Source organism: Cucurbita moschata, unplaced genomic scaffold, assembly GCF_002738365.1.
Source record: "Cucurbita moschata cultivar Rifu unplaced genomic scaffold, Cmos_1.0 Cmo_Scf00012, whole genome shotgun sequence".
NCBI classification, from domain to species: domain Eukaryota; kingdom Viridiplantae; phylum Streptophyta; class Magnoliopsida; order Cucurbitales; family Cucurbitaceae; genus Cucurbita; species Cucurbita moschata.
This window is the reverse complement of record NW_019268528.1, coordinates 2,806,151-2,820,083: the sequence shown is the minus strand read 5'-3', so window position 1 is coordinate 2,820,083 and position 13,933 is coordinate 2,806,151. Positions and strand designations below refer to the sequence as shown.

At 35.7% G+C, this 13,933-nt stretch overlaps 1 protein-coding gene across 1 annotated transcript; it reads right to left on the bottom strand.

Annotated features, from left to right (window-relative positions):
• Window positions 1–3,881: 3,881 nt before the first annotated feature.
• LOC111450641 (cytokinin riboside 5'-monophosphate phosphoribohydrolase LOG1-like) lies at window positions 3,882–6,024 on the bottom strand. The gene is made up of 7 exons (XM_023090867.1): window positions 5,742–6,024; window positions 5,059–5,156; window positions 4,951–4,981; window positions 4,664–4,763; window positions 4,526–4,596; window positions 4,116–4,259; window positions 3,882–4,017 (listed from the first exon to the last, which is right to left on the bottom strand). Exons 1-7 carry the CDS (start codon window positions 5,874–5,876, stop codon window positions 3,919–3,921), a joined length of 678 nt encoding a protein of 225 aa, XP_022946635.1. The 5' UTR covers window positions 5,877–6,024; the 3' UTR covers window positions 3,882–3,918.
• Between the last annotated feature and the right edge of the window lie 7,909 nt (window positions 6,025–13,933).

Here is a 13,933-nt window from a genome sequence, read left to right as displayed (position 1 = left end):
ATTTATAGGTAACTTTAATAACAAAACGACACAATTTAAAAAGGCACCCCTAAATCAAAGCCACACATTTAGGTGCCTTACAATATAAATATTGTAAAATATGGGACCATAAGATTAAATGACTAATAATTTTTCTTCCTCATATTGGTACCACAAAAATAGGAATAAATAGGAATAAAATGTTGGGTGTTTTCATAAATATCAATAATAGGAGCCTAAATATTGAATTATTTTGATAGATTATTATTATTTCGATTGACGATCATAGAAAATTGACTTGAAAAACGGATCAGATTGAGTTGGGTTAGGTTCAAATATTTGAAAATTTTATGAGATGAGTTGGTTCGTGGATTCTCCTAAAATTAATTCGGATAGGGTTGGATATGGAATACTTCTCTACACACGGCTTACGCACGTGCACATTGGCTCACCAAGCGCGTTCACATACCCCTTGGGCCTAGCTCATTAGGTTAGCACTCGCTAATTGGCTGCCAGACACTAAGAAGGAAAATGGTCCGCATAACATTATGGTGAACATAAATGTTTTAAGTCGTAAGGCATGCGTCTATACTTATTATAATGAGGAAGTATCCCGACGCATATGACATACAAAAATGTATGAGGTTCCCTTCCGTAGCTTAAAATCATGTTATAAATTTATTGATGCACGTCAAACCTCCATTCTTCTATAGTATTAGAATTATGTATACATAATTCGTGTCAAATCTTTCGTACATAGTATAGTTTGTATGACATGGTCTATGGAGGTTTATGCATTATAGATTATCGTCATTATAACATATCACTATAGCATAACTTACAAACATGACATAACTTAACATAGCATATCGTGACATAACATAGAACAACATAGCATAAAAATCATAATTATGACAGGTGCTGAAGCCATGGAAGACACTTCATCATACATAACACAATAGTTAGCCTAAGTAGAGTCACTAAAGGTTCTTAGAGCTGGCTTGAATATGTTCCTCAACATTTGATTCGACCGATGTTAATCCACGTCATCAAATTAGAATAAACTAATGAGCTTAGCTTATTTAAAGGTATCAAATAATCCCATCTTCTAGCTCAAAATAGTTTAATTTGAGCAACCATGGGTCATACTAATCTCAAATGCCTCCAATAATGTCAAAGATAGCTCTGAAAGGTCAAAAATATAGGAAACAACCTGAGGGATGACTCAATCCGAGCCACACGTGAGGTGTTAACGAGTTGAGATCCAAGTGACAAGAGGCAAGGCAAACAACGTGTTGAACCATCTCGTGAGTTGCAATGTTCTTCCTCTTGATATACGTCGATTTTCGAGTTAAATGAGAGAGATTTGAAGGGAAAGACATGAGATCGGTTGTGGTTGCGAGATCTCCAGCATGTTAGAATTACGAATCTCCACAATGGTACAATATTGTTCACGTTGAGCATAAGCTCTCATGCTTTTGTTTTGGACTTCCTATAAGACCTCATACGAATAGAAATGTATTTCTTACTCATAAACCCATGATCGTTCATTAAATGAGACTCCTTCTCAACAATCCTCAACACAACACCTAACCGAAAATTTCATATTTTTTATACAGTTTTTTAAAAATAAGAACTCAACTGTCGTTACAAACTAATCTAACCCAACTATTTTACGAATGAGCTGGATTAGATTCATTATTGAATAAGAGTTGCTTCGATTGAAAAATTTACAACTCGAACAATTGAATTGACTTTAAAAAATGTTTTATTACAACCCGACTCAATTCCCGAACACCCGTACTTGATATTTATGGTATTGTAAATGTGTTGATCTCATAAGGATCCAAATTAGATACTTCCACCCATCTATCTCTCTAAATGTAGATAATAAGGCAAAGGCCACATCTTTCTCTACGTGTATGTTAACATCACCTTAGGTTGTACAGAAGATATGGGCCTTTTGGATTTCCCATCCGTACAACCCTTACGTCATTGCCCCCACACGCCCATAACAATACTTTTTTTTTTGTTAATTAAAAAAATTCTCAACACAATAATATATATTTCAAANAAACGGATCAGATTGAGTTGGGTTAGGTTCAAATATTTGAAAATTTTATGAGATGAGTTGGTTCGTGGATTCTCCTAAAATTAATTCGGATAGGGTTGGATATGGAATACTTCTCTACACACGGCTTACGCACGTGCACATTGGCTCACCAAGCGCGTTCACATACCCCTTGGGCCTAGCTCATTAGGTTAGCACTCGCTAATTGGCTGCCAGACACTAAGAAGGAAAATGGTCCGCATAACATTATGGTGAACATAAATGTTTTAAGTCGTAAGGCATGCGTCTATACTTATTATAATGAGGAAGTATCCCGACGCATATGACATACAAAAATGTATGAGGTTCCCTTCCGTAGCTTAAAATCATGTTATAAATTTATTGATGCACGTCAAACCTCCATTCTTCTATAGTATTAGAATTATGTATACATAATTCGTGTCAAATCTTTCGTACATAGTATAGTTTGTATGACATGGTCTATGGAGGTTTATGCATTATAGATTATCGTCATTATAACATATCACTATAGCATAACTTACAAACATGACATAACTTAACATAGCATATCGTGACATAACATAGAACAACATAGCATAAAAATCATAATTATGACAGGTGCTGAAGCCATGGAAGACACTTCATCATACATAACACAATAGTTAGCCTAAGTAGAGTCACTAAAGGTTCTTAGAGCTGGCTTGAATATGTTCCTCAACATTTGATTCGACCGATGTTAATCCACGTCATCAAATTAGAATAAACTAATGAGCTTAGCTTATTTAAAGGTATCAAATAATCCCATCTTCTAGCTCAAAATAGTTTAATTTGAGCAACCATGGGTCATACTAATCTCAAATGCCTCCAATAATGTCAAAGATAGCTCTGAAAGGTCAAAAATATAGGAAACAACCTGAGGGATGACTCAATCCGAGCCACACGTGAGGTGTTAACGAGTTGAGATCCAAGTGACAAGAGGCAAGGCAAACAACGTGTTGAACCATCTCGTGAGTTGCAATGTTCTTCCTCTTGATATACGTCGATTTTCGAGTTAAATGAGAGAGATTTGAAGGGAAAGACATGAGATCGGTTGTGGTTGCGAGATCTCCAGCATGTTAGAATTACGAATCTCCACAATGGTACAATATTGTTCACGTTGAGCATAAGCTCTCATGCTTTTGTTTTGGACTTCCTATAAGACCTCATACGAATAGAAATGTATTTCTTACTCATAAACCCATGATCGTTCATTAAATGAGACTCCTTCTCAACAATCCTCAACACAACACCTAACCGAAAATTTCATATTTTTTATACAGTTTTTTAAAAATAAGAACTCAACTGTCGTTACAAACTAATCTAACCCAACTATTTTACGAATGAGCTGGATTAGATTCATTATTGAATAAGAGTTGCTTCGATTGAAAAATTTACAACTCGAACAATTGAATTGACTTTAAAAAATGTTTTATTACAACCCGACTCAATTCCCGAACACCCGTACTTGATATTTATGGTATTGTAAATGTGTTGATCTCATAAGGATCCAAATTAGATACTTCCACCCATCTATCTCTCTAAATGTAGATAATAAGGCAAAGGCCACATCTTTCTCTACGTGTATGTTAACATCACCTTAGGTTGTACAGAAGATATGGGCCTTTTGGATTTCCCATCCGTACAACCCTTACGTCATTGCCCCCACACGCCCATAACAATACTTTTTTTTTTGTTAATTAAAAAAATTCTCAACACAATAATATATATTTCAAATTTAATATATTATTTCTTCCCTTATTTGTACAAATAAAAAGAAAAAAAAAAAAAAAGAACTCTAAAAAGACAGATATGTTCTTGTTTTTTTTGTTTCACCGGTAGAATTCTGTCTGCAAACTGGCGTTCAGCTCCATCTGTTCATCTTCCCATTTGACCTTTGCCACGACCCCGTCATGAACGGGCACGTATTCCTATAATTCAACTGTATTAAATCACTACTAAACTTTGACGTAATTGAAAGATAAAAGAGGTAATTTAGAAGTTCAAACAAACAAACGAACAAACGAACCTCTAGCTTTTGAACAAGCTCCTTAGCGTTAGGGGCAGAGACAATGATACTACGTTGAGATGGCATGATGAAACCGTCATCCACAGCTTTGTCGATAAAGGAGAGAAGCGAGTTGTAATAACCATGAACGTTAAGCAAACCCACCTATATCATACAACAACCTCTTTTCAATAATCTATTGACTTAAATAAAACGTCCAATGTCTAAGAATTCGAATTCGATATCTAATGGCTCTAGACCTCCACGACATAATCACGTTACTTATTTATGTTTGAAGTTTCTATGATTGAACCATCTCTTGTTGGTAAAACCAGTAACTTTTCTGTACGGATTCAGATGTGGTATTGATTCATTCATGTACTCTTCTTTATTCGAGTGTCATGATAAAACCGTTTTAGATAGGATCTTACCGGTTTGTCGTGGATACCGAGCTGGGCCCACGTTATGACTTCGAGGAGCTCTTCCAATGTTCCATATCCACCTATTGGTTAACATGATTAGTTTAGTTTAAGCTAAAAATGTTTTGTTTAGATAAGAGAGAAAGAGACCTGGGAGGGCAATGAAACAGTCAGAGTGGCGGGCCATCTCCGCCTTCCTTTGGTGCATGTCGGCAACTGGTCGGACCTCCCCAACTGTTTCCCCAGTAATCTGTTACACCAACACCATATAGTAAATAATACACATAATCAACATTATGGATTTTTAATCCTAAGTGTTTATATTTCTTAAACTTTGTCTTAAAACATGTTATGTCGGATGATATTTGTAACATTCAAATTCAAAACTTTATCCTTGTTTTTTTAGTTATATTTGCACGATAATCGAGATTTCATACCTCTTTACGCATCAATGTTTTCGGGATAATTCTGTCAAATAATTAATAACCCATCAAATATCAAATGAATTTCGGTCAAATATTTAACTCAAAAAATATTAATTTTACCCTATCACATGTCCACCTCCGTTGTGAACCTCTTGAGAGACGAGTCCCATTAAGCCAATACTTCCTCCACCGTAAACAAGGTCCAATCTCCTCGAGACCTAACACAAAGAATAGAACTCAATGAAAAAGGGTATATTTTAACGGGCAAAGTTCACCGTTAGTAGATATTATCTCGTTCCCCTTTCTAACCGAGGTAGGATCTTGTAATCCGCCCTCTGAGGGCCCAACGTCCTTGCTGGCACATTGCCCGGTGTCTAGCTCTGATATCATTTTTAACAGTTTAAGCCCACTGTTAGTAGATATTATTTTTTTTGGGCTTTCCTTTCTGGGTTTTCCCTTAAAGTTTTTAAAACGCCTGAACTAGAGATAAGTTTCCACACCTTTATAAGAAATGCTTCGTTTCCCTCTCTAATCGATATGGGATATCAGAATCCACTCCCTTGGGAGCCCAACGTCCTCGCTGGCACACCGCCCGGTATCTCGCTCTGATACAATTTGTAACAACTCAAGCCCACCGCTTACAAATATCCGTCTTGACCCATTACGTATCGCATCAGCCTTACGACGTCTGATAAGGAGAGATTTTCACACCCTTATAAGGAATGCTTCGTTCCCCTCTCCAACCAATGTGAGATCCCACATGTATATATATAGCCAACCAACCAAAGCCTGGAAGTACCTACCAGTTCTCCGGCGAGCTCAACGGCCGCTTCACGGTAGCAATTTCTCTTACCAGCACTACTCCCACAAAAAACACAGACCCTTTTAAACCTCGAGATTATGGGTTGATTGTGTGTAATCTCCCCATCATCGTCCATAATATAGCTGCTCCTTAGCCTTTCCTTGTTTGGTTAGGCAAAATAAGATGACCCAAAGACAGAATTTTGAAGGAGAGAATAATGGAATTTGGTAGCTTAGGCTGCAAAGAGGGAAAGAAAAGGGGATACCAAAAGAAGGAAGGTCCAATAAAGGCCATATATAGAAGACAACAGGCAAAGGCAAAGGCAAAGAGCAGTCAATTTGAGTCACTTCTTAAATCATGTTGGGCCACGTGAAGGGTGGCACTCATATTCTCTTGGATCATCCATTTCGCCGACAGGATTCAGTTCTCTACGTGATGCTCTATATTTCTTTCTATGGGTCACTATCTCTCCTCCTCTCTCGTTGCTCCACCTGTCTTCTTTATCTCTTCTATCCACTTTTTCAATATATATTTTTCTAACCTTTGACTTTCAAAACTAATACTACTACCTACCAAACGATGAACACGACAGTCAGTGGTCGGTGAAGAGTCAGTACAAGGACTTGTGAATGTTTTATTATGCTTCTTTCTGATTCCTTTTGGATTGTGTATTTCATTATGAATTGGTTATTTGTTTCAGTGTGGTTTAATCGAGGGTCAAAACTAACAGTACTACCTAGCAAACGATGAACACGTCTATTGGGTCAGTGGTCGGTGAAGAGTCTATGAGAGTCGGTACAAAGACTTGTGAATGTTTTATTATACTTCTTTCCGATTCCTTTTGGATTGTGTATTTCATTATGATTTGATTATTTGTTTCAGTGTGCTTTGATCGAGGGTCAAAACTAACAGTACTACCTAGCAAACGATGAACACGTCTATTGGGTCAGTGATCGGTGAGAGTCGGTACAAGAAGAAAACGAAAGGAAAATCGAGGAGAGAGAAAGAGAGAGTGAGAGACGAAGAGCGTTTATTTGCATCTAAACTTTAGAGACAAAATGTTGTCTATTTTAAAATTTTAGAGACACCTAAAAATCTATTTTATCAAATGATTAATTAGTTTGTTGGTTTAGGCTATTGATTACACTTTTGATTTGTTAATTATTAATTCAAAAGCTATAAAGAGTAAAAGATCTATCAACTTTTGACCAACGAAACTTTAAGAGATTAATATTGATTATGTTTAATGACATAATATACCAACAAAAAAGCACGATCATTGGCACACACGTTAATGGAGGATTAAACGTCGATGTATAAAGGTTTGGTTAATTATTGCGAGTTAGAACACGATAAAAATATAATTAATGGAAAGAAAAACGACACAAGACGTTTTTAGAGTGATTCAGTTTCAAGACTACTTCATGTGTCTGCACCCAAAGAATAAGATTAGCCAATTAAAGGTTAGTACAATTTAGAATCAACTTACAAAAAGTTTAATCTTAAATCATGTCGTACTAGTTCATCGACTCCTCTTTCAATTGAATCTTTTTAACACAAGCTTTTATAGCTTCTAAGAAGTCTCAGCGTTTCGAACGGTTCTCTTGCTTGTCACAAACTCAATTGGGGTCTGGACATCATTCTCTTTCTTTCAAGTCCAATCTAGGTCTGGGAGTTGTTTACCTTTTCTGGCGACGGGGATCTAGTGGATGTCGTATCTGAGCTCTGAGATGAACCAACTTTTCTGTTTTTCAGACTTAGCTAGCTTATATTTCCATATGACTGAATCATCGGTTTCTTGGATTAGGGAGGTGCAACCTCATCATAATCATCTCCTATGTGAATATCATGTGTAAGGTTAGTTGGCTACCCTTCTATGAACTATAAAGTCAAACTGAATCTAGAGGAGTGAATCTGTGTATCGGCTAGCTACTAAGTATACTTGTGTGGTCTCTCATCTTCTCTCAAAACAGGTTTAAGGACCCTCAACCCTGTTCACGAGGCCTTTGACCCATTTCCACACATGATAGGGACACCTAAGTCGCCTCGATGTACTATCATATCTGACCAATTTAGGTTAAACTCAACATATGAGTTTTTGACTACCTATTAGGTCAAATCTAAGCCACTAGATAGTGCTATTAATGTACCATAGAGCACAGGAAGCGGCCTAAATTTGGTAAGATTCCTTAGTCTTTTCTAAATACGGTAGAGGTTAGCTAGGTTCTTTATACGACATCTAGGCAGTTAAAACCTTAGACTCTCTCATCTAGGACTTTATGAACTAGTTCTCAGAGTTAATTTAATTTTGGGAGCACTAGGGTTATGTTCTCTTTGCATCTCACAATCTTGAGGTGCTCGGTCTACTGAGAGCGTCCTAACTTGGTCATTGTGAAACCGTCCTAGCTCTAACACTCTATTCTTATCTTAGTTCATTTTATGCATGCTCGAACATTGATATAAATCATTCCATCAATAGGAGTACAATTCTTAAACTCATATCAAGAGTTCCTAATCAAGTAGAATTCNGTGAATGTTTTATTATGCTTCTTTCTGATTCCTTTTGGATTGTGTATTTCATTATGAATTGGTTATTTGTTTCAGTGTGGTTTAATCGAGGGTCAAAACTAACAGTACTACCTAGCAAACGATGAACACGTCTATTGGGTCAGTGGTCGGTGAAGAGTCTATGAGAGTCGGTACAAAGACTTGTGAATGTTTTATTATACTTCTTTCCGATTCCTTTTGGATTGTGTATTTCATTATGATTTGATTATTTGTTTCAGTGTGCTTTGATCGAGGGTCAAAACTAACAGTACTACCTAGCAAACGATGAACACGTCTATTGGGTCAGTGATCGGTGAGAGTCGGTACAAGAAGAAAACGAAAGGAAAATCGAGGAGAGAGAAAGAGAGAGTGAGAGACGAAGAGCGTTTATTTGCATCTAAACTTTAGAGACAAAATGTTGTCTATTTTAAAATTTTAGAGACACCTAAAAATCTATTTTATCAAATGATTAATTAGTTTGTTGGTTTAGGCTATTGATTACACTTTTGATTTGTTAATTATTAATTCAAAAGCTATAAAGAGTAAAAGATCTATCAACTTTTGACCAACGAAACTTTAAGAGATTAATATTGATTATGTTTAATGACATAATATACCAACAAAAAAGCACGATCATTGGCACACACGTTAATGGAGGATTAAACGTCGATGTATAAAGGTTTGGTTAATTATTGCGAGTTAGAACACGATAAAAATATAATTAATGGAAAGAAAAACGACACAAGACGTTTTTAGAGTGATTCAGTTTCAAGACTACTTCATGTGTCTGCACCCAAAGAATAAGATTAGCCAATTAAAGGTTAGTACAATTTAGAATCAACTTACAAAAAGTTTAATCTTAAATCATGTCGTACTAGTTCATCGACTCCTCTTTCAATTGAATCTTTTTAACACAAGCTTTTATAGCTTCTAAGAAGTCTCAGCGTTTCGAACGGTTCTCTTGCTTGTCACAAACTCAATTGGGGTCTGGACATCATTCTCTTTCTTTCAAGTCCAATCTAGGTCTGGGAGTTGTTTACCTTTTCTGGCGACGGGGATCTAGTGGATGTCGTATCTGAGCTCTGAGATGAACCAACTTTTCTGTTTTTCAGACTTAGCTAGCTTATATTTCCATATGACTGAATCATCGGTTTCTTGGATTAGGGAGGTGCAACCTCATCATAATCATCTCCTATGTGAATATCATGTGTAAGGTTAGTTGGCTACCCTTCTATGAACTATAAAGTCAAACTGAATCTAGAGGAGTGAATCTGTGTATCGGCTAGCTACTAAGTATACTTGTGTGGTCTCTCATCTTCTCTCAAAACAGGTTTAAGGACCCTCAACCCTGTTCACGAGGCCTTTGACCCATTTCCACACATGATAGGGACACCTAAGTCGCCTCGATGTACTATCATATCTGACCAATTTAGGTTAAACTCAACATATGAGTTTTTGACTACCTATTAGGTCAAATCTAAGCCACTAGATAGTGCTATTAATGTACCATAGAGCACAGGAAGCGGCCTAAATTTGGTAAGATTCCTTAGTCTTTTCTAAATACGGTAGAGGTTAGCTAGGTTCTTTATACGACATCTAGGCAGTTAAAACCTTAGACTCTCTCATCTAGGACTTTATGAACTAGTTCTCAGAGTTAATTTAATTTTGGGAGCACTAGGGTTATGTTCTCTTTGCATCTCACAATCTTGAGGTGCTCGGTCTACTGAGAGCGTCCTAACTTGGTCATTGTGAAACCGTCCTAGCTCTAACACTCTATTCTTATCTTAGTTCATTTTATGCATGCTCGAACATTGATATAAATCATTCCATCAATAGGAGTACAATTCTTAAACTCATATCAAGAGTTCCTAATCAAGTAGAATTCATCTTATACAACATACAACGCTATTTTAGACATTTGTAGACAATATATATATATATATATATCATGTATATCATTTAAACTAATACCGTGCCCTAAACATATAGTCAAAAAGAGAAAAACCAACATAGTACGCATTTCACACACCCCACCTCCGACTAGAGGGAGTTACAAGCTTGCAATGACACGTGAGTCTTTGGTTCAGTCGCACATCGCTCTCACTCAAGTCTTTGGTTCAGTCGGTTTTACGATTTTTGGTTGAATTTCTTCACGTGCTTTATTCTAGGTTTCGAGCTCGAGAAGTTAAAGAGTTTTATGATGCTTTTCTTCAACTTGACGAATATTTTTTTCCTATTGAACAATTTTCATAAAGGATGCTCGGTCAAAAAACGACTCCTGGTTAGACGTGGAGTTTGAAAAATGGTTTTCAAACGTTTTCCTCTCAATCATTTCTTTCCTCTATTTTTTTTTTCATTTTTTTCTTTCTTCCTTTTCATTTTTCTCATCTAATTTTTATGATTAGACATTAATCAGCTACCTAATATGGAGAAAAGAGCTAAATTACAAAAAAGTCCATCCAACTTTAGCCGTTGACTTTGGCTTTTCTTTTTTTTTTTTTCTTTTTTTTTGAAAAAATATTTAAATTTTTTTTCTCTTCTTACAAAATCTTTAATAAAATCATTTAACTCGAAAAATAAAAAGAAAATTTAGGAAGGTTCGTATCTTCTAAGCTAAGGGAGTTGTTGAACTTATAAGACGAAGGAGGCTGACGTAGTTGGGTCAAATCAGTTTAGTTGGATCGATTTTCTTCTGTGTCTAATTTAACCCACTTTTAATTCATTTTTTTCAATTCAATTCCAATGATATTAATATATTTTTCTAACTCTATAGTAAATTAGGAGATTTGGAGGAATTTGAATTAGAAACACGGATAAATTCACTAGCTAAGAGAGCTTTAGAACAAGGCAATTAATAATATGATATAAGACTGAATTCTAAAGATGAACTAAGATCGAGCTGACTGATTTGTCTGTTGAAAGCATGATGTTCGTTTTACTGACTAACATTCATGATTATTTTAAAATACTCTATAGAAAACGAGAAAGAAGAAACAAGAATTGAGCTCGTTAACAAGCAAGGTTACATCAACGATTAAAATACCTACCTCATCTCGTTGAACGTTTCGAGATAAAAAAATATTAATTAGTTTAATTAAGTTTAATCTAAACCTAATTAATTAGAAGAGAACGTAGAGAGAGATAATATTTTGGTCCACTTGTTTAAGTGTGGTGGACTCCCAACCACAAACACACTCACTACCCTATCACTTTGACTTATCCATATTGTAGTGCGTGGACATGTCAGAGCTTTACCACTTTTTCTTAACTGCCTTGTCGGGCTGGAACATTCATTGAATAACAATTTTAAACGTTCTTCTTTCAAACTTTGAATTGCTTTTACCTCAATTCTTATTCCTATCTTTTTCTTTGCCCTTTCAAGGAATATGCTTCCAAATTAGTAGCAATTACACCAACATATCGGATACTCAGAAGCAGTAAGTTGTTATCGGTTGGAGAGGGAAACGAAACAGTTTTTTATAAGAGTGTGAAAACCTCTCTCTAGTAGAAGCGTTTTAAACCCGTGAGACTGGCGGTGATACGTAACGGGCCAAAACGGACAATATTTACTAGTGGTGGGTTTGAGCTGTTACAAATGGTATCAGATATAGACACTAAGCGGTATGCTAGCGAGGATGTTGGCCCCAAAGGGGATGGATTGTGAGGTCCTATATTGGTTGGATAGAGGAACAAAATATTTTTATAAGGGTGTGGAAGCCTCTCCACAGTAGACGCGTTTTAAAACTGTGAGACTGTCGACGATACGTAATGGGGCAAAACGGACAATATCCATTAGTGGTATCAGAGCTATGCACCAAGCGGTGTGCCAGCAAGGATACTGGCCTCAAAGGGAATGGATTATAAGGTCCTATATTAGTTGGAGAGAGGAACAAAATATTTTTAAGGGTGTGGAAATCTTTCCCTAGTAGACACGTTTTAAAACCGTGAAGCTAACGACGATACATAACGAGCCAAAACAAACAATATCTACTAGCGGTGGACTTGGATTGTTACAATAAATCTTCTCTCTACCCTAGTTGCCTTTCTTAGTCCTTTTATGTTCTCATCTCTCGTGGTCATACAAAAAATAAACAAGAAAGTAAGTATTATTCTTGGTTGATACTGATGTGTTCAAATCGAATTTGAACACCACTTGCCTACTCACTACGTACTCATAGCTATTAAAAAATTTTGGAGTGTTTGTGAGTTAGCCTGATATTTTCATACTCAACCTAATTGTTCGGGTTAATTTTTTTAATTTAAACAATAATTATTAAATAATGAACCCAACCCAACCTAATTTTTTTTAGTTGTGTTGATTTAGATTGATCATATCAATTATTCAATTATTGTCTTTAATAAAAGTAAAATGTTGGTTCCTAAAACATTTACTCAGTTTTAAATACTTAATTAAAATCACTAAAAATTATTTGCAAGAGTTGTCGGAAAATAAATAATAATAATAAAAAAAAATATATAATTAAATAAAAAAATATATGTATAAATAATTGTAACGTCAACAAAAATGTATATTTTAAAATTAACCTTAAATTAGGGTTGATTCGGTCGGAACTCATGAACCAATTCAATTTACGAAGTTTTCATTTATTTGAATTCAACCCAACCCGACCCAAATAAGGTTATAACTTATAACCCACCACGAACGATGCAAGTCGGGTTAGTTTGATTGAACTTTTCGGGTCATCAAATTTTTTTTAACACCTCTACTTTCGGCATACACTGCTTTGTGTTACAAAAAAAAAAAACATATCGTGCATGTATTAACCAATGATTACGAGTTAAGAATTACTTAAAAAGACACTTTTTTTTATGAACAAAGTGTTCGATATTATTTATCCAAATCACTACCTATCTTTGTTGGGTATATGTCGCTATCTGTCGGTACAAATACACATCTCTCTCTTTGAATTTGCATCTCAAATGCATACAGTCCCTACGAAGAGTATTGAGATTCATTAAGTCAAGGCGGCTGGAATTTACGTGCACAACTTTCCCAAGAAACTTTGTTAAAGGAAGAACACGACATTTTTTGGGCATTTTTGTGTGGGATTGTGGCGTTTGAAGAGGAAAAAACATGTTTTTTGGGGCCAACAATTTAGGAAGGGTTGACATTGAGACATGTCACATCCAATCGAGGCTAAGAGATTGTTCAAAGGCTCATAGGGAGGTTTACATTTAAGGTTGCGTTTTGAGACCAAAGACTATGAGTTTGAATAAGCTTTATTGTATGCCTTTTTTGGGGGAGAAAGTTGTATGCTTGTATACCCACTTGGTGGATTTATGATTGGTGAAAGTAGGCATTACAAAAGTTAGGTCTTTTTGGTCGCCCTTCTTGCTTTGACAATTATGATATATGTATGCAACGTCCTATTTGCTGATGATCTAGATACATTAGTTTAGTTTTTAGACTTCTAATAAATAAATAAATTTCTAGGAAGATGCAAGAAACTTCCCAGAAATAATTAAATTTATGAGTAAGGTGCAAAACCCAAATGGACACATTAGTTTTGCTTTTTAGACTACTAAGAAATTATTGAATTCACTGTAAAGATACAAAACCCAGAAGTAGACTGTCTTTGATATATCTCAGAACTTGAAGAGCTGGTTTTTGGTTCATGCATACAT